Source organism: Vespa velutina, chromosome 17 (genome assembly GCF_912470025.1).
Source record: "Vespa velutina chromosome 17, iVesVel2.1, whole genome shotgun sequence".
Lineage (NCBI taxonomy): Eukaryota > Metazoa > Arthropoda > Insecta > Hymenoptera > Vespidae > Vespa > Vespa velutina.
Window position 1 is genome coordinate 1,856,818 of NC_062204.1, and position 26,648 is coordinate 1,883,465.

The following is a 26,648-nucleotide window of genomic DNA, read 5'->3' on the forward strand; positions in this document are numbered from 1 at the left end:
ATTTCGTTCTTCCACCTTTTTCTCTCTTTTTTTTTTTTTTTTTTTTGAACGATCGTAACTCGATCGACGAAAGATCTATTATCGATCGTTATTCGATGATCGAATTTCGATAATTCCTTTGCTCGTAAATCTTTAATATTTTTTCTTTATGTTTCACTTTACTTCATTAGGAAAATATTATGGGGATTTCGTTTATATATGTTATTCACGTTATATAAACACAGCACCAAAACGCGAGATATCGAAATTGCGATCGCGGCCGACGCGCGCTGTTTTCCGTCGGCGACTGAAAACGGAAAATTCGTTCGCCTCAAACCTCTCGACGGAGCGTGTCGTCGCGCCGTTTTTCTACGCATGCGTAATCGTTCTCTATACATTCTCTACAATTCCTCCACCTCCACCTCCTCCTCCTCCTTCTCCTCCTCCACCTCTTCCTCTTCTTCTTAAACTTCTCTCCTCACCATCTTTCGAATGTACCACTGTGATTTTCTACAGGTCCTCTTCTATATCGATTCAATCATAATTTTACTTATTTCCTTCTTTTTTCCTTTATTTTTTCTTTTCCATTTTTTTTCATTTGTTTTTTTTTCTTTTTTCTTTTTTTTTTTCTTTTTTTTTTTTTTTTTTTTACTAACGCAAATGATCGTATATGAACTTTTTTTTGTTTCATTTCTTAATACAAATAAAAAAAAAAAAATATATATATATATATATATATATGTATATGAGCTGTTGATTTTGAAAGTGAGACGAGTCCATTTTTTTCTTTCTTTTTTTTTTTTTTCTTTCTTTTTTTTTTTTTTATATAAATGAAAACAAATTTTACGTTAATTTGTAATAAGAATCAGTTTTAACTATTTTTTTTTTTTTCACAGAATGGAATATATAAATAATAATAGAAATAATAATAATATAAAGACAATATATAAATGAATGAATGTAAATAAATAAATAAAAAAAAAAAATAAAAAAATAAAAATAGAAAGAAAGAAAAAGAAATTATACATCATTATCATATATTACGTTATATTATACGAATTTTATATTATTATCGTTATGTTACATTATATTATAGTCTATACAAATATAGACTATAATCTTCTACTATTCATCGGCCAATCATAATTTTCTTATTTACTTTCTTTTTCTTTTTTTGTTCCCCCTTTTTTTCTTTCTTTTTTTTTTTTTTCGATATAAAGAATATATGAAATGAGAAATATAATATTTTAAATGATATTCCAAGCATTAAAATTATCGAAACGCTCGCGGATAAGTTTTCAAAATTTTTGAATTCATGTATAATTTTCCAAAATATATAATAATGATAATAATAATAATAATAATAATAATAATAATAATAATATTATTATTATTATTATTATATATATATATATATATATATATATATATATGTATATGTATATCAATAAACAACAAGCAAGAAAAAAAAAAAAGAAAACCAAAGAAAAATATTCTTAGAAAAAAAATAATTAAATAATACGTCCAATCCAAACAAAAGTTAGCATTATTTTCTTACGAAATAAACCGCTAACAAACTTGTTCACTTTTCAAGATTTCGAAGTAAACATAAGACGAAAAGAGAAAAAAAAAAAAACAAAAACAAAAAAAAAACAAAAAGAAAGAAAAAATAGTAAAATAAAAAAAAAAGAAAAGAAATAAAAATGAAAGAAAAAGAGAGAGAAAGAAAAAAAGGAATTTTTTCAGGGGAAGCGGGGTGTGGCGGGGTGAGGTGGGGCGGGTGGGGGGGGGAAGAGGGAGAGAGGGAGGAGGACAAAGTAAACTTCAAGAAAAAGATCCGACAAGACAAATATCGAATTATATGATTGGGACGGTGAAACGAACGGTAAAATGTCTTTCCGTCGGATGTTATTTATTGGTCATCTTTAAATAAGATTTTACGATTATTTCCTACCACTGGCATTAGAAATTCTGCCTGGAAATTTCGTCATTTGGGAAATAACTCCTAAACTCGTTTCTACTTTGTAACCTTGATTGCGTAAGAGATTTATAAAAAGGACAATGAGAAAAATTGTTTCTTTTTTTTTCTTTTTTTTTTTTTTTTTTTTAAATTATTTATAAAAAGACAAAAAGAAAAGAAGAAAAAGAAAAAAAGAAAGAAAAAGAAAAGAAACAAAATCAGAGAACGAAAATAGCGAAGGACGTAATACGTTTATTCTATTATCTAATCGTTCCTAATCATAATCGTTCCTGTATCTTTTCAATACAACATATATGTATTTTATGTTTAATTTTAAATATAAATAAATAAATAAATAAATAATTAATTACGTTACATTATTTACACGATAGATGATATTTATTAAAATCGATGTTAAATTTAATCCCAAAATAATGATCGTAAATTTAAATAAATAATAAATTTATTATTGCGACCTTTTTTCTTTTTCCTTTTTTTTTCTTTTTTTTTTTTTTTTCTTTGAATACACAACAAATGTAAAACAAATGAAAAATATTCCTATAGGACCTATCTCCTCTCCCTATCCAGTTTTGTTGATCGAAGACAATGATCGTTCAAAATATAATGAAAATTTGTAGGATCACGTAAAGAAATTCTTGAAATATTTTATAAAATTTAATAAAATCTTGATGATCCAGCAAGATGCGTACGTTCACGGCTTGATATATGGGGAAGATAAGGATATAACAAAAGGGTGGAAAATTATGAATTATATTGCGAAAAAATTTGATTGTATGAGTTTACTTGAGTTAGTGAAAAGAGGAACATCTAGGAAAAATAAAATGTGTATACAATCATATATATATATATATGATTGTAAAAAATACGTCTCTCTCTGTCTCTTTCCCTCTCTCTGTCTCTCTCTCTCTCACAGATACATACACACACATTCTCTTTCTCTTATTGGGATCAATATTTACAATATGCGAAGTATTTCGAATTTGTCAAAAAAATACGAAGATATTTGTTTGAAAATGTTCGATCGTAAGTACAACGTAAACAAAATTAGAAAAGAATTTCTATGAACGATTATAATCATGTCGATGATTACCATTGAATGGTAATTAAATTAAATTGTTCATTGATAAATTATAATCGTAGTTACTTACCGACCGATGGTATGTCGACGTTTATAAAAAAAACATTTGGATGAAAGAAAGAAAAAAAAAAAGAAAAAAAAAAAGAAAGAAAAAAAGAAAGAAAGAAAGAAAGAAAGAAAGAAAGAAAGAAAGAAAGAAAAAAGAAAGAAAAAAAATGAAATAAAATCGTTAGCCAGTTAAAGAGAAAAGAAAAACAATTCTACCGATGAATATATTTTATATAAAACAAATTCTTTTTTTTTTTTGTTCTTTTTCCGTTTTAATAATTTATAATCATAATAAATGTTTAATGTGAATAAAATTAATGATGTTAAAATTGTTGATTAATAATATGTTCGTACAGCGATCATTATAAAATACAGTAGTTTATTAATAATTATTAATCATTTAACATCGTCATAATCGTCGTGATAAATTAAAACTAACGAATCTATCATTTCTTACTATACACCAGAATTTTCACCTCTTTTTTTTCTCTCGTTATGTCGTAATTTACAGATTTTTTCCTACTGACTATTATATATTATATGTATGTGTATGTGTATCTGTATATGTGGTATGTACATACTATTTGTATATGTAAATATAAATGTACACTTATATATATATATATATATATATATATATATATATATATATATATATATATATATAAAACATATACATTTATGCATACATATAGAAAGTACACATTATAATTTCTTTATTATTATTATTATTATTATTATTATTATTATTATTATTATTATTATTATTATTATTATTATTATTATTATTATTATTATTACTATTATTATTATTATTATTATTTATATTTATAGACTTACATTGTAAATTATCTGACTTGTGAAACCTAAACGCATTCGCGCGTAATCACTTATTATCTTTGTCTCTTTTTTTCTCTCATTATTCTTTTTATATCTGTATATATTATATATATATATATATATATATATATATATATATATATATATGTATAGTTAACTTTATATATATATAAATATTTATTTATATATAAAGCTATTTATATATAGTTTTTGCTCTTTGTTACAATTGTTACAGCACGAAATTCTATATCCAAAGATATTTTTACTTTATACATTCGTGCAGGGCATATACCGGGTGGTGCGAGGGAAAGAAGTTACAGTCAAATCGTAGTAAGAATTAAACTAAAAGAAATAATAATCTTAATTATCTATAAAAGAATATTTCTAAAAAGACATACATTCATACATACATACATACATACATACATGCATACATACATACACACACACATACATATATATATATATATATATATATATATATATATATATATAAATATATAAATATTAATAAAGAATTTATACTACTTAAGTTAATTAGATACTGAAAGGAAAAAAGGAAAAATAAAACAAAAAAGAAAAAAAAAAAAGAAAAAAAAAAAGAACTAAAGAAAGAAAGAATTAATTCATAAGCGTTAAGTAACAATCAAAAGGGACAAAATAATCAGTGATAAATAAATTAAATGATAATATGACTGTGCGTATTCGACTACTAACATTACATATTATTTACTACTAATTAACCGCATTAATATAGTAAGAAGTGAATTCTGGAAAAGATATTGCTTTCGTAGTAATCATCAGGCTGTATATATCGTTTTATATTTTCATTTAGTTTTATTTACATTATTTTTAAACAGGTTACTACGAAAATTCCTTTCCAGAAATACGCATTTGTATTTTCTTAATTTAAAATTGTAAATAAACTTTTCTCTCTGATTAGATAATACATTTACGATCAACGGGGAATTATGCTGCCTTATTATTAGAGCAAAATTTCGTAATGTGCAGAAAAGCATTTATATATTTCTCTTTTTAAAATTAATGATCGTCCAAATTTAATTTTATATAACCAATCATAATTTTTCTTTTCTCTTTCTCTCTCTTTCTTTTTTCTTTTTTTTTTTTTTTTTTTTTTTTTTTTTTTATTAGATATGACATATTTATTCTCTAAACATCTATAAAAACTTTATACGAAGGCACAAAACGTTTGAGAATTCAATTGGGACTGAAAAGTTTTAGTTTATCTTTTTTCGTATCACCCGGTGTGTTTTAATACGAGTGATACTGTTATACATCGAAGACACGACGTATAAATTTTGATTAAAAAAGAAAGGAAAAAAAAAACAAAAAAAAAAAAAAAAAAAAAAAAAAAGCAAAAGAACAGAGTTACATAGTATTAAACAAACAAAAGAAAAAAAAAAAAAAAAAAAGAAAAGAGGAAAGAAAGAAAAAGAAAGAAAAAAAAAAAACACTAAAAAAAAGCAGTATACAAAATAATTCGCTAATCAGCACATTTACACTATTATTAGAAATATATTCATACGTATGTTTACACGTTGTACGAATCACTCATAAAAATAAATAACAATCACGTTTATGCATATATCATAGTTAAAAACGTTCTTTGCGCCTATATAGATATATACATGAATATATATACACACACACACATATATATATATATATATTCATATATAGTAAGTTCACATACGATCATGTATGTAACATAATCCAAGCAATCTGATCACTCTTTAAGAATTTACATATCTTATTAATAAGTGAACAAAGCATGGATGGATTCAAGAATCGTGGACAACTGTTATGATCTATATACAATAAAAGTTTGGAAAAAGATCAAATGGGAATAATATATATTATGCAAGTCATTAAAAATATAACACGTTAGAGAAACAGTATCTTCTTTCCATTTTAGCTTGCAGTTTAAAAAAAAAAAAAAAAAGAAAGAAAAAAAAAAGAAAAAAAAAACTGTATATGTATATGTTTTAAATCTTGATAATATCGCATTTTTTTTTCAAAAATATTGTACTGATATTATTTGAGTAGCATTTAAAGGTACAGATCTTGAAGATTTTAATTCGTACGTGAATAGTATGCCGTACATACATACATACATACATACATACATACATACATACATATATACATACATACATACATACATACATACATACATACATATATATCTCTCTTGATTTGATATAAGTTTCTATTGGATCTAAATTAAATATCTGAAGTACGATCAAAGCAGAGTATATAAGAACTTCTTTGTTTTGTATTTTTCTCTTTTGTCGGTTTTTTTTTCCATTTTTCTTCTTTTCTCTCTTTTTTTTTCATGATAGCTGCATGTGAGTATTACTTGATTCTTCTGTAATTTTCATATAAATTATGAAACACATTGTTTGAACTTATTTTCTAAACATGATAGGCAAAGTTTTGAGCGATGATTGAATTTCAAATGGTCGTCAATTTTTCTTTTCCTGTTTCTTTTTCTTTTTTTTTTTTTTTTTCTCTATATATCTTATAAAGTAATCATAAATCAATATTAGTCATATCACAAAGAACGTATTTTAAATCGGATAATATTTTTTAACCGCTAAACATTGCAGCATTAATACAAGAGAACTAATTGGTAACTGTTAATAGAAAGTCAGACATACCCCGCTAAGTTTCATTTCAATTTACAATATCTAATTAGATGGCTATACTTTGATCCTAATCATTTTTAATCCTGTAATAAGCATATTTAGATTGCACGTTAACTCAAAAAACATTTGCAGTTTTTGATTTGTGACTCCTTTTTATAGAAAGTTTTTTGAATCTGCAAAACTAAAAAATATGTCATGCACCACATTTCTAATAAATGTTAAAAATTTATGTATCACATGTCTCTTTAAGACATCCTAAAATGTACAATACATCGATAATCGATCTTAACTATTTTATTCCTGCTGACAAAATCAGCAGAGTAAAGTACTTAAGTTTTGGAAAGATTAAAACTGATTTCACTTTTTTTTTTTTTTTTTTTTTTTTTTTTTTTATGATCGAACAGCCAGATCATTGCGCAAACAATACAATTTTTTCTTTTTTTTTTTTTTTTAACTGCAAAATGTATATACATTTGCAGAAGTTAACCAATGCAATGGAAGATTCATATTAAAAGTATAATCAACAATTGTGTTGAATCGCGCAATGGACGTATATATGATGTACAAAACAAAACGAACTTTACATTTATTTGTACTATAAAGTTGAAGAGGTACGTTAGCAGTTTGATAGCTGCAATGTACGCAGTAATGTATTTACTATATTATAAAATACATTATGATATTGCTGACACAGAACTATCTTTACAGACTCACGTACGAACTATAGAGCATGGACATTAGACATGCCTTTTTATAGAATATTTCTCACCAGTCATATTACTATGTTTTGACAATAAATGAAGAATTACTTCCCAGGACTGGTAAATTCTCTGCTTTGGTGAAAAGTTTATTCGAATTATAACGAATGTTATTTCAATGTAATAAATGTACTACATTCAAACAATCAATCAAAGTTTCTATTATTGCAAAGTAAAAAGATCTAACAAAGAAGCAAAATTGTATAAGGTACAGTAGCAGATCACTGTAAAATACATATTGTGATCACTGTAAAAGAAACTGCACAAATTTATATATTTTATACATTAATCTTCTCTTCAAAGATTAATTTAATCTAATCTATGAGGATCAAAATTTATGTTACGACTAAATGGACAATGTCTCCTTAATCAACTTTTTCATTGTATTACCCATTGTTGAACTCGATGGGCTAGAAGTTGTGAAAGACAATTTAAAGAGATAAGGCTGAATGTCCGGATAAGAAGTATCAAAAATCAAATCTAATTCAGCCTGATTTGGCATTTTTGGTAAATAGTCATGCCTATTCATGACTTCAGTTATATAGAGAATTTTATCTGTCAACAGATCACCAACCTTCTCCCTACATATTTGACGTTCATGCTCAGTTGCTAATTTTATAAGCTCGAGCCTCACTGTCCATACTTCCCATGGTATACACTCTGCCTGAAACGGCCAGCGATTCTTTTTTTTCTGAAAAAATTCTAACGATATTTGACCAGAACCAGGACTATCCGTAGAACGTAAAGCTTCAGAAAAGCCCGATATTTCTCTTTTCAAGGTTTGATCAAGATGTACAGAGGAACAGCATACGTATGTGAAATCAATGAAATCACAGTCGACATCTTGATATCCGACAGTACCAACGGAATAGCTGCCTTCTTGTTTGTACTTAAATTTTCCAAGGCTTCTATGAAATAGAACGCTGTGAAATATACTGGCTACAGCTTCGTCGACCTGCCGACCCTCCATACTTAACTCAAATAGTTGTGTTCTGGCATTCATGATGAAACCTAAAAAGAAAATTATTTTACTCAATTCGTTTATCATTATAAATTATTAAAAAATAAATGACTATAAATATTATGATCAAAAGGGCAAATAGATGTATAGTTTCAATGATTCTTTAAAAAATATATTACATACTTCAAATCTTATAATTGGCATCCGCGCATAGATTTTTCTAAGTCGAAGCAATAATAAATATGAACTTTCCAAAAGTAAATTGTGATTTAACGAAACGATCTTATACAATTCTTTCTTTTTTTTTTCTTTTTTTTTTTTTTCTTTTTTTTTTTTTTTCCTTTTCTTTTCTTCTTCTTTCTTTTTGTTTTGATAATGAACATTAAGCAAGAATTACAACGTATTATCTTGTTATTACACAAAGAAACAAGGCATAATATCGAGAAGACATTAACATCATATATTGAATATAAATAATATATATATAGTTATTATATAAATTGATATGCAAGGCGACATCATATAATCATTATATGCAATTAATAACTCTCACTGGTAAAAAAGAAAATGGAAGAAATAAGTAATATACAAAAATAAACATAATTATTCTTTCATAACCTCACAAAAATAACAAACAAAAACATGAATCATTATTGCGAAGTTGCAAATGTTATTTAAATTTTTGTTGTAAAATATGAAGCTATTCATCTAAATAGCTTTCCACCATGAATAATCGAAGAAAATATGAAAACTATATAGAATCGTTATATAGACGCCACGTTTTCCGTCGATGATACGAGTGATATAAGAGAGGAGAGAGAGAGAGAGAGAGAGAGAGAGAGAGAGAGAGAGAGAGAGAGAGAGAGAGAGAGAGAGAGGAGAGGGAGGGAGAGAGAAAGAGAGAGAGAGAAAGACAAAGAGAGTGAGAGAGGGGAGAGAAAGAGAGAGAGAGAGAGAGAGAGAAAGAGGAAAGGTAGGGGAATAAAAAAATAATAATAATAAAAAGAAATAAAAAGAAAAAAGAAAAGACGTAAGAAAAACGTGCAACGTGTTCGAACATAACGTCAACTTCCTTTCTCTGCTTTTGCCGCGCTATGATTTTACGTAACGATAATCGAGCTCGATCATACGAAAGACTCGAATATCGAAACGATATTCAAAAAGAAGGAGGAGAAAGAGAAGTAGGAGAAGGAGAAGAAAGAAGAATTCAAAATTTTGTTTAAAGCTACTTCTACTCACTTCGTAATTTGTTCTATTATCGAGCTTCGAAATGTTGATATAATTTCGTATTTTTCTTTCTTTCTTTCTTTCTTTTGCTCCCAAATAAGCCGGAGAATTGGAGAAAGAAAAAAAAAAAAAGAAGACAAAACGATGGAGAGAGAAAAAAAAAGAAAAAAAAAAAGATCTAGGTTAGTTGCTCTTATTCGGTCGTCGTCGTCGTCGTCGTCGTCGTCGTGGTCGTTGTTATCGTCGTCGTCATCATCATCGTCGTCGCCGACCCGTCACAGTTCTCGATCGTTTTCTGCATCGAGAGACTCTTCCTCGTACTGTTTTTTCTTAGCCCAATATCGCTGCTGCTGTTACTGTTGCTGATGCTGCTATTACTGTTGCTGCTGCTGCTGCTGCTGCTGCTATTGCTGTTGCTGTTACTGTTGCTACTTCTAATTCTACTTCTGGTTCTGCTGTTGCTGCTGCTGCTGCTGCTGATGCACCAGCACCACCACCACCTCCACCAACACCTCCACCACCACCACCACCACACCACCACCACCACCGCCACCACCACCACCTTCGCCGCCACTGTCAACGCCGCCGTTACGATCACACAGAGTACTCGTGTCTTTTAATTTTCGAAATGAGACACGATTTGTCACTGATACGTTACGTTGTTGTCGTTACTACTATTGATACTACTAATTGTTCGATTACTCGTTTCCATCTCGATGTCACTTTACAAGTTCCTTATCACGAAGGAACGCGTAACATATGACACGTATCACTTATGACGGACATCACCTAGATGACCGAGACGCTGCTTTGTGGATAAACAACAGCTGTGCTTCTAACGCACGCCATCTTGATTATTGTTTCATAATCTATCCGTCCGACGGTGCTGCCATTCGAATCACTCGATCTCTCTCTTCTACACATTTTTTTTTTCTTTTATTAAGGATGTTCATCATTTATAGTTTTATAATATAATTTACGCCAACGAGCAATTCAGACGTAATTCTTGACCGATTTTAATGAACGAGGTCATATTTTAAAGTCAAAAGTTTATACGTAAAATTCGTATATATATATATATATATATGACTTTTCCCTCGTTTTTTTGAAAATGTTTTATTTTTGTTCGAAAAAAATAAAAAAATTTATGTATATATATATATATATATATATATATATATATATATATATAAATCATTCGATCAAAAAGTAATGTACTCCTTCGTGAATAATTCATGTATAAAAATAAAACTTATAAAGTCTGAGGAAAAAATAAATTATCTTCACGTTTAAATCTTCCATCTTAAAAATATAACCTTGTACGTGAAAGTCGAAAAAGAATTACATTAAGGATTAATTTTGTTGGTGCAAAATCCTGTTTTCGACATTTCTCGTGAAAAAAAAAGAAAGAAAAAAAAATAAGTATTCATATAGTGGCGCCACTTGAAATCTACGACTAAAGAGTGGAAGCTCCTATTCCCCCCCCCATTACGAATTTTTCATATACACGTTTGATTGGTTTACATTATATATCCTCGAAGTAAAAACTACGATAGCCCGTTTCTTTGTCTCTTCATATAAATTGATGATCAGAGAGAGAAAGAGAGAGAGATATTTTAATTCAATTCAAAATGAAAGAAAATGAGTAAGTACTTATGTTACGTTTAGCTTCGTAAGGCTTAAGATGAGTCAAATAAATTTTAATGAATATTTTGAACGGACAATTTTTATGGTAAAAAAAAAAAAGAAAGAAAAAAAAGAAAAAATAAACGTTGCGATTGTTCACAATAATGAGTCTTAATTTTTGAGATATTTTTACATTTCCGGAAAATAATTATCTAAAAAAAAAAAAAGAATAATCTCTTAGTAAATTAATTCGATATTATATTTTATAGATACTCTATGACGCAAAAGTTCTAAAATGGTAATCATACGATTTCGTAATTTAGGATATAACTATAGGTAAGTTTTTCTAAATTTTTTCTCTATGATCAAGATTTAATTATTATTATTTAAAATCGTATATGTATAATACTTTTATATACTATATTACGTATTATAATATTTTTAAAACTATATAGCCGAATAAGTACAAGGATACATTTAAACTGGTTAAATGTATAGATGTACAATCTTATTGTTAATAAAAATTACATATATAATATTTAAAAATACATATATAATATTTTTAAAAAATTATTTAAATATTTTAAAAAAATTATATATATTATTACTATTATTACTACTATAATATAATCTATAATATAATTTATAGTATAATAATAATAATAATAATAATAATAATAATAATAATAATAATAATAATAATAATAATAATAATAATAATAATATAATATTAAAAATATTAATAAGTAAAAAAAAGAAGTAATAAATGTATAATTAAATATTATACAAATTATCTTACATTCTATATTACATACGACGATTGTAATTTATAATAATGAAAGAAGAAAGGATATATTGAACAGAACAAAGGTACTATAAATATATCCAAATTCGCTAATAATGTCTTAAAAAAAAAAAAAGAAAAAAAAAAAAAAGAATGTCTCGTTTTCTCGTTCGGACGAATTTTACGTTTCATCGCGATTTATGATTTTTTTTTAGTGAGAATTTTTGTCAAATAATCGACAATAATTTGACGATGTCCGTGTTTCATCCATCGATAGATATATCTACCTAATGTAACGATGAAAATACGATGACAAAATACAAAACGTTTCTTTTTGTTATCATTCGTTATCACTTATCCTTCCCTTTATAATCGTTATTCCTCCACGTATATTAAATTTTTCACTTCAGTTCTTATCCGATTATCATATCGATCCTTTTGAAACGATTGATTCACATAAAATTCTTTTATTAAATCGATACGAAGAAAATTAATAATTAATCATCACATAAGGCAAACATAATCTTACAATATTTTTAATTATTATACAAATATATTATATTCATTTGAACAATTATTCATTGTGTATATAATGTTTGAATTTCATTAATCAATATTTAAATTAACAATCTTACGGATCGTTTAAACGATAATGACTCTTGCACGTTTTTAATATTAAAATAATTTAATTTCACTCTTACGAGTGTTATAAACGAGAAAAAAAAAGAAGCAAAAAAAAAAAAAAAAGAAAAGAAAGGAAAATATATTGTTCGATGACTTTGAACATTTCACGGAGTTAATTAACTTTCTTATATTGATCAATGAATAGGTCAGGTTTTTTCCTTCTTTTCTTTTTTTTCTTTTTTTTCTCTCTTTTTTCTTTTTTTCCTTTTCATACAAGCAACCTTGAACGATTAATTATAATAACATCACATTTTAAATCATAAATATCAGCAGCTCTCTTATTTATACGATTTAAATTAAAATAAATAATTCCTTTAATCATTTAATAATATTATTTTTACGTAAACATTATTAATATTGATAATTAAATATAATTTATTATTATATTAATATGATAAATAAATACAAACAAATTTCTATTTTATTATTCGACGAATAAATATCAAAGGTCTTCTTTTAGGATGTTTTTTTTTTTTTTTCTATAAGTATATCATCAAAAAAGGGATAAAAAATAAATATAATTCTATATAACACAAATTTCTTAAATAATTCATATAATTTTTTAATACAACAGTGTTACTTAATTATTTTCTTTGTCTATTTCATGTTTCAGAAGATCATTGGAATAGCACAAGTATCAATGAAATAATCGAGTGTTTGTATCTCGTTGAAATAAAAATATGCTGAAATAAATGCAGATTTCCGTATGTTTCAACTTTCTTTTATTTTAGTTTATTTTTCTGGCTCTCTCCCTCTCTCTCTTTCTCTCTCTCTCTCTTTTTTTGTCTCCTATTTCTTCTTTTTCTTTTCTTCTCCTTCAGGCTGAATCATCAAGGGATAGATTATTTTTATGTACATACACACATATATATATATATATATATAAACGTTCAGTCGAGTAGTGGCCGACAAGATAGAGAAAAAAATAGGGAGTATGATGGAAAGAGAAAGAGAGAGAAAAAAAAGGAAAAAAGAAAAAACAAAAAAAAAGCGACGAACTCACAAAAAATAGTTTACGCTCCTTTTTGTCAATATATGTTCCTATCCAAATTCTCTTTTTCATATATCCTTAATTTTAAATATTGAAAAACTTATTTATGAAGTTTGAATAAAATGATTTTATTGACTAAACCGGAACTTAAATATTTGGATAAGAATAAAATTCATGTATCAAGAAGACCAAAATTCTTAACCTGGATCATATTTGTTTGTAAGATATAATGGATTTCTTTTTTTTTCTTCTTTTTTTTCTTTTTGGAAATTTTTTTATAAACAATTTATACATATATTCTTGTATCTTTTTAACAAATTTATTTTTTTATCATATTGATAAGCTCTTATCGATAGAATTAATAGAAAAATTAATAAATAATTTTGCATTACAGTATATACAATTCTTTTCATCTGGATATGTTATCACGTGACGAAGAATATTTTTTTTCTGATTGTCTCAATTCTGGGAGAGATAACGTTTTGTTTGGACGCTTTAGGGGAATGGGAAGATCTAATTTTAAATAAAGAAACTAATAAGGCCATTATATCAAGATATACATGGAGCGACAAGTTATGTTATAAATTTTTAAATAAACAATCCATTCTGATGGAATTAGATGATATAAGATACGTTGGTGTATCCATTGAGTTAGGCCTATTTATCGTTCATAAAAATGGAAATATTGTTTCTATTAATATGAATGGCTTAACACGTAAAGAAATACAAATTTTAAGAAAAGAAATCAATTATTTTTTGAATATGAGTCGTATTCAATGTTTAGATTGTTTTCCAAGTGATCCATACGACCAGCTAATTGTTATTTCAGATTCAGGAAAGGAACGGTTTAAAAAATTGCCTAAAAAATATAAATCCATTTCAATATCTAAAGAAATGTTACAGTCTAACAATGAAATGAATGATCTTAAATATTCGCTACAACAAAATCTTAGTTCGCCATTATTAGGATCCAATAAGATAGTTAAATGTTGTCAAGAAAAGCATTTAAGAAAAGGTCCATATACTGAAAATAGTTTATCTTTTGTTTATTCCAAATATATGAAACCTATCTCTGTACGTTCTTATGAACATGATACTAATTTAAAAATTTCTTAGAAAAAAAAAAAAAAGAATAAGTTCTACGTGTTAATGTTAACTATTAATCTTTATTGATTGAATTATATAAATTTATGTTAATTTTTATCTATAGTTCAATTCAAACTATTAATTTTATTCGCATATATTTATGTCAATAAATATTACGTTCAAACGCATAATAATAATAATTATATGCGCTTTATTACAACCATTCTATTAATTATAAATACTCTTATAGTTATACAAATTTTATTGTATAAAGAATAAAATGATAATAATTTATTTAACGATCTCTTTGCAGGCACTATTTATATCACAAAATTGATATTGAAATCCTAATTCCTCGGTTCTTTTAGGAAATACCTTTTGTCCCTCCAACATCATCTATAACATATTTAAATTCATACATGATCTAAAATACTATTAAAAATATAAATGACAAAATTTGATACTAACTTTTGCACGTTCTTCGCTAAAAATTAGATTTAAAATAATACTTGGAAGTGGTATTATGGCAGGTCTTTTTAATGCATTAGCAAATGCTTTTGTAAATTCCTTGTTAGTTACAGGCTATTAAAAATGAATTTATTATCGAATGATATTAAATTATATATCGTTTGAATTGTTTTCAAAAGATTTTTATAAATATTACCTTAGGTGCTACACCATTTAAAATACCACAAACATTATCATTTTTAATAGCAAATAAAAATATGTTAACGAGATCGTTAATATGTATCCATGGCATATATTGATTTCCAGTACCAATAGGTCCACCAAGTCCAAGTAAAAAAGGTAAATAAATTTGTTTTATCATTCCACCATCTTTACCTAATACTACACCAGATCTAATAATGATCTGTCTAATTTTACTCTCCTGTGAAAGTTCTGCTGCAGCTTCCCAATCCCGACAAAGTTCTTATACAAATTAAACTTTTTTATTTTAATCTATATATATATATACATATTACAAATCTATATTATTATTCTTTGTTTATCATTTTACCTGATAAAAAATCATAAGGTATACATTCACTTTCTTCCGTATATTCCGTATCGTTGGGTTTATAACACGCAACACCAGAAATACTAACGAAGGCTTTTGCATCTGTACATTCCACGGCTCTTGCTAATATTTCTGTAGTTTTCACACGACTATCTCTAACAATTTCTTTAAATTCTGACGACCAACGTTTCGTTGGATCGAGTACATTCTGACCAGCAATATTGATTACAGCAGATGTATATTTTGGAAGACCATTTTCCTTTACATCTGTCTATAATATTTATATGAACAAACGAAGAATAATTATTACTTTATATAGATTTGAAAATATTTTTTTTTTTTTTCTACATTTGAACTAAAATAACTTCTTACCCAAGTTATTCTATTAGGACCTGATTTACGTGAAACAATTGTACAAGTTATACCTTGTTGACATAATAATTCTATTAAACGTTTCCCTATAAATCCAGTACCTCCACCTAAGAATTATATAATCTTATCTATGATACAATCTTTTTCATGAAACAATGAAAAATTGTTCATTAAAAAGAAGAATAGAAATTATAAACTTGCCTACAACGACGTGTTTTATAGACATTTTTTTTTCTTTTTTTGTTTGTTTTTTTTTTTTTTTTTTTTTCAGACTGTCTATATAAAAACAATCACGTTAGAAAACTTAACAACGAAAACATTCAATTTTCATAATAATAAAATTCGTTGTTAATATATAGATATAAATTTCATATTTGAATCAAGAAAAATAAATAAATTCAATTATTTAACGAATATATGAATTTTTATATTTAACATGTATATAAACAATTATTATTCTTGTATTTATTTGCATTAGATAATATCTCTTTAATAAAGATACTCTCTTCTCTTGAAAAAAGTCTCTTATAATAGATACAAAATAATTATATAATAATAATAATAATAATAATAACATTATTTTGTATGTGGATGAAAAAAAAATATACATATATATATATATATAATTAAAAATAAAATTTTTATATTCATGTTACTCCGACTTTATGGTGTATTTAAAATTATATTAAGGTTATATCCAATTAGATGCTTGTACGAACATGTACAGACATTTTTAAATTTCAACCAATCAGTTTAAATTACTAGTTATTTCTTATTGGTCATGAATTTCGACCAATCAGTTTGAACGATTGCTTCATTTTTATTGGTCATGGATTATTGTTATGCGCAGAAAATGATAACCTTTGAAACACTAAATCGTATAAACGAATTCAAACTTAAACTGTCGCCGTTAAAAGTAAATCATCAATATTGTGAAATAAAGTGTCAATTGTGTTTTATATACATATTTTATAATGACATTATTTCTCATTGTATTACAAGGTAAAAGATTGTGTAATTAGTATGATACTAATTTTTTTTTGAATATATTCAATATTAATTTGTTAATGTATATATTTGTTAATTTGTTCATTTAGGATCATATTTCTTCAGCTGTCATATGACATTTGTAAGAAATTAAGAAGAAGGGAAAAGATTTACTTTTGCACAAATTAATAGGATTTTATATCAATTATCAAAATGGCAAGAAAAAGCTTAGCAAATATAGTAATAGAATCAAATATGCCCAATTTTCCGTCTACATCTTCACCACTCCGTAGAAAATCTATCGTCATACAAAAATCCTCATCAGCTTTATTGGAAAATGATGACGAGGCAGAACGTTTAGCATTAAGACGTGATGCCACATCAACTAGTACACCATTAACTACAAAAATTAATGAAAAGAGACGTTCTTTAGGTTTAGGATTTTTGACACAAATGTCAGAACCACAAATGACTGAATTAATATCACATTGTATCAAATTAAGCGCTGAAAATAAAATTAATGTTAAGAATGCATTCAGCTTAGAAATGATAGATTTTATGACATTTATGGTGACCAAAAGGAATTCTGAACTTACCAATTTGCAAGTAGCCAGTACGTCATTGGATGTATGTACAAAAATTTATGGATTTCGTGTGGATGGTATATATACAGAGATTTTAAAAATGGTCGGTGCATTGGATCGACAAAAGGAAAATAATTCTACCGATGAAGGGCCAATACAATCAAACAATGCAGAAGAAAATGAAGAAAGACAAATAGAAAATCAATCAAAGAAAAAAAAGAAAAGAACTAAACAGAAGATCATTATTACAGAAGATGTAATAAATGTATCCGTTGAAACCATGTTACCCTCACAAATGTTCATAGGATCTGGAGATTTATGTTCATCTGATATGCTCTATCAAGTAGTCCTATCGCATCATGCAAATTTAGGCTTTTATCATAATACATATAACGATATTATTTTAGATAAATTAAATGAAACAGAAACGGAGAATGAAAATCTTCCAGAATATACTATATCTCCAATAGAAAATTTTTCAGAATCAGATCTATGTCCTACTGTTACTGATTTTGAATTTTTAAAATGGTCACCAGAAGATGAACCAGAAGACATACAAACTACACAAGAAAACAATGAAAATAGATTTCAATTTGATCTTGATGCAAGTATACCTTCTGCCGATGAAGATGAATTTGAACCTATGAATTATTTTAGCATGCAAGAAGATACCAATAATAGAGATTTGTGTATGAGAAATCCTAATCAAGTAGAAAATATAGTAGACTTTCGTAAAGTCATGGCAGAACAAGTACCCGAGCAATATCACAAAACATCAGAATATTCTTTCATACAGAAAAATTGTAATTTAATTCATTGGGCAGGTCCTTCTTATTGGAAAGTTAAAACATTAAAATTCTTTCCAAATGAGAGTAAAGTAGTGGAAACGTGTCATCAGGGACCGATTAAAAAAAAGAAAGAGATGGAAATTAAATATTCTCATGATGCAATATCTGACATTGAACAAAAGTTCTTACCTAGCCAAGCAGTAAAGTTACAAGTTAAAACAGCCAAAGTAGATTGGACTGAAGAAAAGGTAACTTTACCAGAAGATTTACATTATGATACTTCACAGATAACAAAATTATATCTTCGTCCTTTAATGTTTGCAAATCCTAAACAAAAAGATTTAACGGATACAGCACAATTGCCAGAAGATATCGAAGGTTATGATTATAATAATGAAAATGATATGTCAAACTTTTGTCCCGGTATTGATACAGATTGTGATATGCAAGAAAGAAATGATTTTGATGAATTAAGAAATGTGGATGAAAATATAGCGGGAAGTCAGATGGCATTTACCAATGATAATTTAGTAACTGCACCGACATTAACGAATAAAATCTTCTTGCAATATCCTTTGCGCGCCAAAAAAATTGATATGCGTCAATTAAAGAAAACCATATGGAAATCATTGTCTAAATCATCAAATATGAATAATATGAATGCGGAATTGGGAGAACAAAATGAGAATACGAATCAAATTAAGGAATCTAAATGTTTCAATACCGTTTATAAAGCTTTACCAAATGAACTTTCGAAAATAAATGTAGAAGCATTGAGTGTCCCTATTGCAATAGTATCTTTACTTCATTTAGCCAATGAGAAATCTTTAAAACTTTCCACACTTTCAGACATGTCGGATATTATTGTAGAAGGAAATTAATGTATTAGTTTTATTATTATATTCTGTAAATGTATATATCTTATATGTATAACGATACTTATTACAATATATATATATATATAAATTTTTTTTTTCTTTTTTTTTTCTTTTTTTTTTTTTTTTTTTTTAACGAAGATACTAATAAAAATAAAGATACAAATAAGAATATCAAAATAAATATTTTATACAATTAAATAATCTCACGTTTTTATAGATAGTTATATTACGTATTAATGATTTAGTTTATATTTTATTTAAAATTTAAATATATTTACGTCACATCGATCGAACTGCCATCTTTGATTATTCTTTAACGAACAGTGCTGCCTCTAGCGTTCGAAGTTAGAGATGAAAGATGATGTTATTCGTACTCGTAACACTTGCTGCTTGTAAATAGTAAAGATGGCTTCTGCTTTAGAAAATTTAGAAACACAATTGGAACTTTTTATTGAAAATGTTAGACAAATTCGAATAATAGTTAGTGATTTTCAACCGCAAGGTCAAAATGTACTCAATCAAAAGATGTAAGTATGAAATATATTTTTTAATAAATTGGTTATGTCGTACCTATTGTCTTTAACAATTTCAAAAGTTCAATAAAAAATATTATATCCACATTTCTATGATTTATATTTGTATTCAATATTTTTTCTTCAGTCAAGGTTTAGTGAATGGATTACAAGAAATAGATAAACTCAAATCACAAGTTCAAGATGTTCATGTACCTTTGGAAGTATTTGAGTAAGTTATTATTATTATTTATAATTGTAACTACATTCATAATTTAATATGTTTAAAACAAATATCTTATGATTTATTACGTTTCAGTTACATTGACCAAGGTAGAAATCCACAATTATATACTAAAGATTGTATAGAAAAGGCATTGACAAAGAATGAACAAGTTAAAGGAAAGATAGATGCATACAGGAAATTTAAAGCTAATATGTTGGTGGAATTAAATCGAGTATTTCCAAATGAATTAGCTAAATATAGAGCAGTACGTGGAGATGAATGAAAAATCAATCAATCGTTAAAGGCTGATGTGTATCATACATGTTTATCAGAAATTTAATTATCAAATCTTTTTTTCTTCTTCTTCTTCTTCTTCTTCTTCTTGCTTTCTGAAATGAACCGTTATTATTTTGTATATATTAGACATAAATGTTTATTACCATTTATAACATTATAATAATATAATATTTCCATGATATATATTTTGTGTCGTTCTTTCATCTCTCATTAATCGTACAATAATTCTGTACGAGTATATTTAATCTTTAAATATTATAAACTTTTATAAAATTATTTATAATTAATTATAATTGATATATTAAATTTTATGAAAGTCATTAATAATAAGTAAACAATTTTAAAGATCGCATTTAAAAAGTTAAAAAAAATTTCTTTTATTAGATATTTATGATATAAGATATAAAAAGGATGAATCAATTTTTTTCTAAGAAACACTTTTAACAATTAACGTAATTAATTAAATTATTAATTCATATTAGTAACAGAATGATTCTCTAACTATACTTACAATCTTATACAATTTTAAAAACAATCTGTTTAAATTATATTAATAAACAATATATATATATATTATAGTAAATAAATTGTATTAATAAAAAATATTAAAATATTAAATTGTTTTAAGATGAAAATCAAAGTTAATAATTTTAAATATTACTATTATTATATATTAAATTTATATAAATTTGATGACTTTTAATTTTGACATTAGTCACATCATTGATTCGCATACAAACTCTGATGTTTGTTGGAATTAAAAAAGTTGAAGTCGTTAAAATGTAAGAAACGAATTTATTTTTTTTTGTACGACATATATATGTACATACATATATATATATATATATATATATATATATATATATATATATATATATATATATATCTTTTATCCTACTCGTTATACCCCCACTCCTGTTCGCATTTCACGCGGAATCATTTTTCCAAGGTGGATAAAATCGTTCGTTCAATCGGAGGTGGGCAATCGACGTCGGACAACATTCTCTTATAGTTAGTGATAGGTAGAATTCCATGAGAGAAACATGATTGCTATTACATTTATATTTGTCCTCGCTTTAGAAGCCTGTAGCGATTTCATCGTTGCCGAGAAAATATACAAGTAAGTGATCTTTTTTTACTTTATAACATATAATTATAAATATATATATATATATATTTATATATTATAATATTTTATACATATATATTATGTAGCTTATATATTTAATATAATAAAAAACTTAAATAATTTGGATTAAAAGATTTCATTGTAGCCGGGCGGGATTACTTTTTTTTTTTTTTCAATAGTGGATACGTTGCTAAGGTGAATGTTGCTTAACAGAGATCTCTTTTCTATGTCACGTTGAAATATTTCTAATAACTTTCATCTGATCATTCTTAAATTATAATTCAAATATACGTATGTATGTACATGTATATATATATATATATATAATTATATTTTTTTATTATATTTTTGTATCATACTACGTAAAATTTATAGAAATTTGACGATACTTAATTTTGATACGAGTCACAGTTTCCATGAAATACAATTGACATTTGTTAGAATTATAAATCAAATTGAAGTTGTCAGAGTATGAGAAAAAGATTTTCAAATTCTTTTTTTTTTCTTTTTTTTTTTTTTTTTTTTTTTTTTTTCATTACATATTAAAAATGTGCGCGAAATTTTTTTGAAAATTTTTTCTCATAAACATTAAGAGACAATATTTATTACAATGTAAACATGTTTTTCTATTTAAGAGATGATAGAAGTTTTACGATTAATAGTGTTGGATTTTGAACTGCGCATATAAAACGGTCGGTGAAAGATCGGCACGTTGAACGTCCTTTCGATTAGAAATCGTAAGTAGTAACGTTGATTTCTTTCTTCTTTTTTTCTTTTTTTTTTTCTTTTTTTTAAACGAGCGGGAGAATCACGTGACCGGTCGAAAGAACATGGAGGATGTAATGGCGCGCTCGTTTAGTATTTTCAAAATTTTACACGAAACTTTCTAATCTCGAGAGAGAGAGAGAGAGAGGGAGAGAGAGATATCTTCTTTGATACGGTACAATCAATAATGTATAATAAATATGAGAGTTGATAAGTAGTGTATGTCTAGAATAAGAAAAAAAAATTAATGTTATCGAAGATATTAGACATTTATAAAAATATCGATATCGAAGTTGATCAGACGATAAAACATTTTTTAAAAATATCAATGGGCACTATTCATTTTCGAAATGAGAAAAAAAACAATATTATTAACAGACTTTTAATAACTATAATAATAATAATAATAATAATAATAATAATAATAATAATAATAATAATAATAATAATAATAATAATGATAATAAAATGATATACTATGATCTATACTAGTATAGTTTTGGATCAATTTTTTCTAGAATTAATAATTTGAATGTAAAATCCTTTTAATAATAATAATAATAATAATAATAATAATAATAATAATAATAATAATAATAAAAATAAAAATGAATTTCCGAACGTCTAAATATAACTTATTAATAACTTAGATTGATAAATTAATAACTCATAGATTTAAAAGCACAATAAAGTCGATCCCCTTTGAATATTTTTGAATCAATTATTTTAGAAATAATTTTTTTTTTTTTTTTTGAGTACAGGGGGAAATTTTTCAAAAGTCTCACTGTAAATTTACATATCAATATGAATTATATATATCATAATAGTTATCACGATGAATAAGAAACAGACACATTTTTAATCTTTCACTTATAACTATATTCCAATTAATATCACTATTATTATTCTATTTGTAGTTCACTATGGCATTTCAAATGCAACGGTGGATACTGTGTAAAAGAAGAAATCACAGAAGAAGTATCGTCTCCTATGTCATTAAAAGTTTGTCAATTATTATGCGGTGATAATGGTTCGTTATGGCCAAAACCAACAGGACATTTGTCCTTGGGAAGTACAGTTTTGCCTCTAAATGTTAATGACATCAAAATCGATGGTATAAATCCGAATACAAAAGTAGGTAGTCTTTTACAAGAGAACATTAACATATTCAAAGAAAACATAAAGAAAATTAGTGATGTCGTTAAAAACGATGGATTAGGATTGATAATTAATGTTACCGATATTCATGATTTAAATGACGTCCAATTGACCTTAGACACAGACGAAAGTTACAAATTACAAATTGATCAGATCGATGACGAATATGTAAGTACATTATCCTTCTTTTCTTTTTCTATTTAAGGATTGTTCAAATTTTATTAATTTCTTTCATATATATATATATATATATATATATATATATATATATATATATATATAATTTCATCAAAGAAAACTCAATATTGATGAATCAAGATTAATTTTAATTGATATTAGAAAAAGAAAAAAAAAAGAAAAGCAAGGAAAAAAAAATATTTATAATATTTTTCTCATGATTTTTCATGGTCATCAAAATATCCATTTTAACTTCCTTTTTTCTTTTTTTTTTTTTCTTTTTCTGATACATCATTATAAACCGGTATTCATTCTTCCTTAGAATTAAATTATCATTCTTATTTGAAACTGTTTAGTAATTTAAATTTGATGTCTCTCCTTCTTTTCTTTTTTTTTTTTTTTTTTTTTTACCATCATCACCATACAGATAAGCGTCAAAATAACAGCAACGACTTATTTCGGTGCTCGAAATGGTTTGGAAACGTTGTCACAATTAATAGTATTTGATGATTTGAGAGATATAATACAAATCATTCATGATGCTTATATCGAGGATAAACCAGTATATCCATACCGTGGGATTTTGTTGGACACCAGTCGTAATTTTATTACCGTTGAAGTGATCAAGAAGACAATAGAAGCAATGGCCATGTCAAAAATGAATACTTTTCATTGGCACATCACCGATTCCCATAGTTTCCCATATGAAGTTAGAAATTATCCATTGTTTTCCAAATACGGTTCCTACGGCAAAGACAAGGTCTATACGAAGGAAGACATTAAGGATATTATGAAATTTGCTCTTTTACATGGAGTACGTATTTTACCAGAATTCGATGCACCTGCTCACGTTGGGGAAGGCTGGCAATGGGTAAATTTTATTCTATGCATACAAACTTATCATCCAAAAGTTTGTAAAACTTTTAACGTTTGACACAGATTACTATTATTATTTTTGTTTTTTTTCTTTTTTTTTTTTCTTTTTATCAATCTTCACAAATATATTTTTCATACATAATTTCATTGTACCAAATTCACATATCTGTGAAAGATAAATATCTTTGATATAATTTCAATAGATTTGATTAGTACTTTTTTTTTTTTCTTTTTAGATATCGTTGATTCTTTTATTGCTTTTTTCGTTTCTTTCAAATTCATTTGAATTGATTTTAATAGGTAGGCCATAATGCAACGGTATGCTTTAAATCTGAACCATGGCAAAGTTATTGCGTCGAGCCACCATGCGGTCAATTAAATCCAACAAGCGATAAGGTCTATGAAATACTTGAAGGTATTTACAAAGAAATGTTGGAAGATTTTCATCCGGACATATTTCATATGGGCGGTGACGAGGTCAATGTTAATTGTTGGAACTCCAGTGATGCTATCAAAAATTGGATGCTCGCTAAAGGTTGGAATCTATCAGAGTCGAGTTTCTACTTGCTTTGGGATTATTTCCAAAATAGAGCACTTGAAAAGTTAACTATAGCCAATGGAGGAAAAGAGATTCCTGTTATTATTTGGACCAGTGGACTTACTAACATAGAAAATATGGAATACTTGGATTCTAAGAAGTATATCATTCAAATTTGGACCTCTGCTACAGACAACACTATCGGTAGATTGATAAGCAAAGACTTCAAAGTCATTATTTCTAATTACGATGCTCTCTATCTCGATTGCGGGTAAGCTCATTAATTTTGCTATTTTTTTTGGAAAAAAAAAAAGAAAATAAACTAAAAAGAAACAAACTAAATCAAATCAAAAGAAAACTATATTAATGTGTTCAGTATATTTTCATAGTTTTGGAGCATGGGTTGGAGAGGGTAACAATTGGTGTGCACCATATAAAGGCTGGCAATTAATTTATGATAACTCTCCGATGTCCATTCTTCAGAAGCAAGGTTTTGGTACAAATAAAAAGCAATTTGTATTAGGTAAAAATATTGTTGATCTAATAGATCACAAAAATTATTTTTCTTATTATTTTAAATTGATAAACGAATCCTTTTTTCTTTCTTTCTTTCTTTTTTTTTTTTTGTTTTTCTTTAGGTGGAGAGGTAACACTTTGGAGTGAACAGGTCGACAGTGTTACAGTCGATTCAAGATTATGGCCCAGGTCAGCAGCTTTCGCTGAAAGACTTTGGTCCGATCCTCCTTCAACCTGGATTCATGCTGAACACAGAATGTTAAAACAAAGAGAGAGATTAGTTCAAAGAGGTATTAATGCTGATAGATTGGAACCCGAATGGTGTATTCAGAATCAAGGACATTGTTATCTATAAATCGAAAATAAAAAAAGAAATTTTACTCTCATCAATAAGATATATTAATCAATGCAATTAGTATTATTAATAACGATCGAACTTTGATTGCAACAAATTTAACATTTATATATAATGATTGTAAAATTGATTAAAAAAAAAAAAAAAAAAAAAAAAAAAAAAAAAAAAAAAAAAAAAAAAAAGGAAAAAAAAATAGAAAGAAATAAGATTTTTTTTTTTCTTATCATTAACATGATAGATAAATTCTAAATAAATTTACATACATATATATAGGAATGGATCAAAAGTTTCTAAGTAATTTTTCCAAATCGATCCACTCTCTTTTCGATAATTTTTTTATGCTAATATCTTTTTCATTAAAAGCTTATAAAATTACTTAGTTCAAAAGAAGATCAGTAAAAAGTATTGAAATTGATCTTTAAAAATCACCTAAGAGTATCTTTGATCCATCTAGGTAATATCATATAATAATATAACATATTTCTTGAAAAAACGTGAAGTTAACGATTGGACTCAATATAATTAGTACAACAAATATATTTATTTTTTAAGAGTCACAGATGATATCGTACAGTGACAATGATTTGTCACTCGTCGAAGTGTCTCTCGATGTTGATTTTTATAAGCATAAAACAAAACAATTCGGGGCTTCGAATTTATCTTAGAATCATTCAAGAAGAAAATCTTGAATTCTTAAATGTACGCATGAGATCATCGCGTTTATAACTTCTTTCGAGTATTTGTAATATTACTTTGTAAA

At 26.2% G+C, this 26,648-nt stretch overlaps 7 protein-coding genes across 13 annotated transcripts in view; 4 read left to right on the forward strand and 3 right to left on the reverse strand.

The window, feature by feature from the left end:
* The window catches only part of LOC124954993 (prolactin-releasing peptide receptor-like), an 81,538-nt gene extending 80,915 nt beyond the window's left edge, over positions 1 to 623 (reverse strand). For 3 of the 5 annotated variants that reach the window (XM_047508736.1, XM_047508739.1, XM_047508735.1), the window contains exon 1: positions 1 to 623. This exon is cut by the window's left edge. The gene's annotated coding sequence lies outside the window, so the exon portion shown is untranslated. The other 2 variants (XM_047508740.1, XM_047508737.1) reach the window with 1 other exon arrangement.
* A 5,521-nt stretch (positions 624 to 6,144) lies between these two features.
* On the reverse strand, positions 6,145 to 10,018 carry LOC124954994 (autophagy-related protein 101). 2 transcript variants are annotated; one of them, XM_047508741.1, is made up of 2 exons: positions 9,554 to 10,018; positions 6,145 to 8,364 (listed from the first exon to the last, which is right to left on the reverse strand). In XM_047508741.1, exon 2 carries the CDS (start codon positions 8,354 to 8,356, stop codon positions 7,700 to 7,702), a length of 657 nt encoding a protein of 218 aa, XP_047364697.1. In that variant the 5' UTR covers positions 8,357 to 8,364; positions 9,554 to 10,018; the 3' UTR covers positions 6,145 to 7,699. The 2 variants fall into 2 exon arrangements, with proteins under 2 accessions (XP_047364697.1, XP_047364698.1); XM_047508742.1 differs by lacking the exon at positions 9,554 to 10,018 and adding an exon at positions 8,498 to 9,133.
* Positions 10,019 to 10,756: 738 nt separating this feature from the next.
* LOC124955132 lies at positions 10,757 to 14,927 on the forward strand. Of its 2 annotated transcripts, XM_047509083.1 has the most exons (5): positions 10,757 to 11,186; positions 11,437 to 11,503; positions 13,249 to 13,339; positions 13,457 to 13,845; positions 14,021 to 14,927. In XM_047509083.1, exons 4-5 carry the CDS (start codon positions 13,749 to 13,751, stop codon positions 14,740 to 14,742), a joined length of 819 nt encoding a protein of 272 aa, XP_047365039.1. In that variant the 5' UTR covers positions 10,757 to 11,186; positions 11,437 to 11,503; positions 13,249 to 13,339; positions 13,457 to 13,748; the 3' UTR covers positions 14,743 to 14,927. The 2 variants fall into 2 exon arrangements, with proteins under 2 accessions (XP_047365039.1, XP_047365040.1); XM_047509084.1 differs by lacking the exon at positions 10,757 to 11,186 and adding an exon at positions 11,192 to 11,273 and having other exon boundaries at positions 13,249 to 13,845.
* LOC124955131 (epimerase family protein SDR39U1) lies at positions 14,884 to 16,406 on the reverse strand. The gene is made up of 6 exons (XM_047509081.1): positions 16,304 to 16,406; positions 16,103 to 16,209; positions 15,731 to 16,001; positions 15,377 to 15,642; positions 15,181 to 15,294; positions 14,884 to 15,108 (listed from the first exon to the last, which is right to left on the reverse strand). The coding sequence occupies exons 1-6, from the start codon at positions 16,326 to 16,328 to the stop codon at positions 15,004 to 15,006; spliced, it is 888 nt and encodes a 295-aa protein (XP_047365037.1). The 5' UTR covers positions 16,329 to 16,406; the 3' UTR covers positions 14,884 to 15,003.
* Positions 16,407 to 16,944: 538 nt separating this feature from the next.
* On the forward strand, positions 16,945 to 19,429 carry LOC124955133 (condensin complex subunit 2). The gene is made up of 2 exons (XM_047509085.1): positions 16,945 to 17,104; positions 17,200 to 19,429. The coding sequence occupies exon 2, from the start codon at positions 17,303 to 17,305 to the stop codon at positions 19,340 to 19,342; it is 2,040 nt and encodes a 679-aa protein (XP_047365041.1). The 5' UTR covers positions 16,945 to 17,104; positions 17,200 to 17,302; the 3' UTR covers positions 19,343 to 19,429.
* Positions 19,430 to 19,677: 248 nt separating this feature from the next.
* On the forward strand, positions 19,678 to 20,510 carry LOC124955030 (mediator of RNA polymerase II transcription subunit 10). The gene is made up of 3 exons (XM_047508845.1): positions 19,678 to 19,866; positions 20,000 to 20,083; positions 20,171 to 20,510. Exons 1-3 carry the CDS (start codon positions 19,745 to 19,747, stop codon positions 20,358 to 20,360), a joined length of 396 nt encoding a protein of 131 aa, XP_047364801.1. The 5' UTR covers positions 19,678 to 19,744; the 3' UTR covers positions 20,361 to 20,510.
* An 818-nt stretch (positions 20,511 to 21,328) lies between these two features.
* Positions 21,329 to 26,009, forward strand: LOC124955029 (chitooligosaccharidolytic beta-N-acetylglucosaminidase). The gene is made up of 6 exons (XM_047508844.1): positions 21,329 to 21,494; positions 23,186 to 23,594; positions 24,031 to 24,474; positions 24,780 to 25,288; positions 25,407 to 25,540; positions 25,656 to 26,009. The coding sequence occupies exons 1-6, from the start codon at positions 21,418 to 21,420 to the stop codon at positions 25,886 to 25,888; spliced, it is 1,806 nt and encodes a 601-aa protein (XP_047364800.1). The 5' UTR covers positions 21,329 to 21,417; the 3' UTR covers positions 25,889 to 26,009.
* The last annotated feature ends 639 nt before the right edge of the window (positions 26,010 to 26,648 follow it).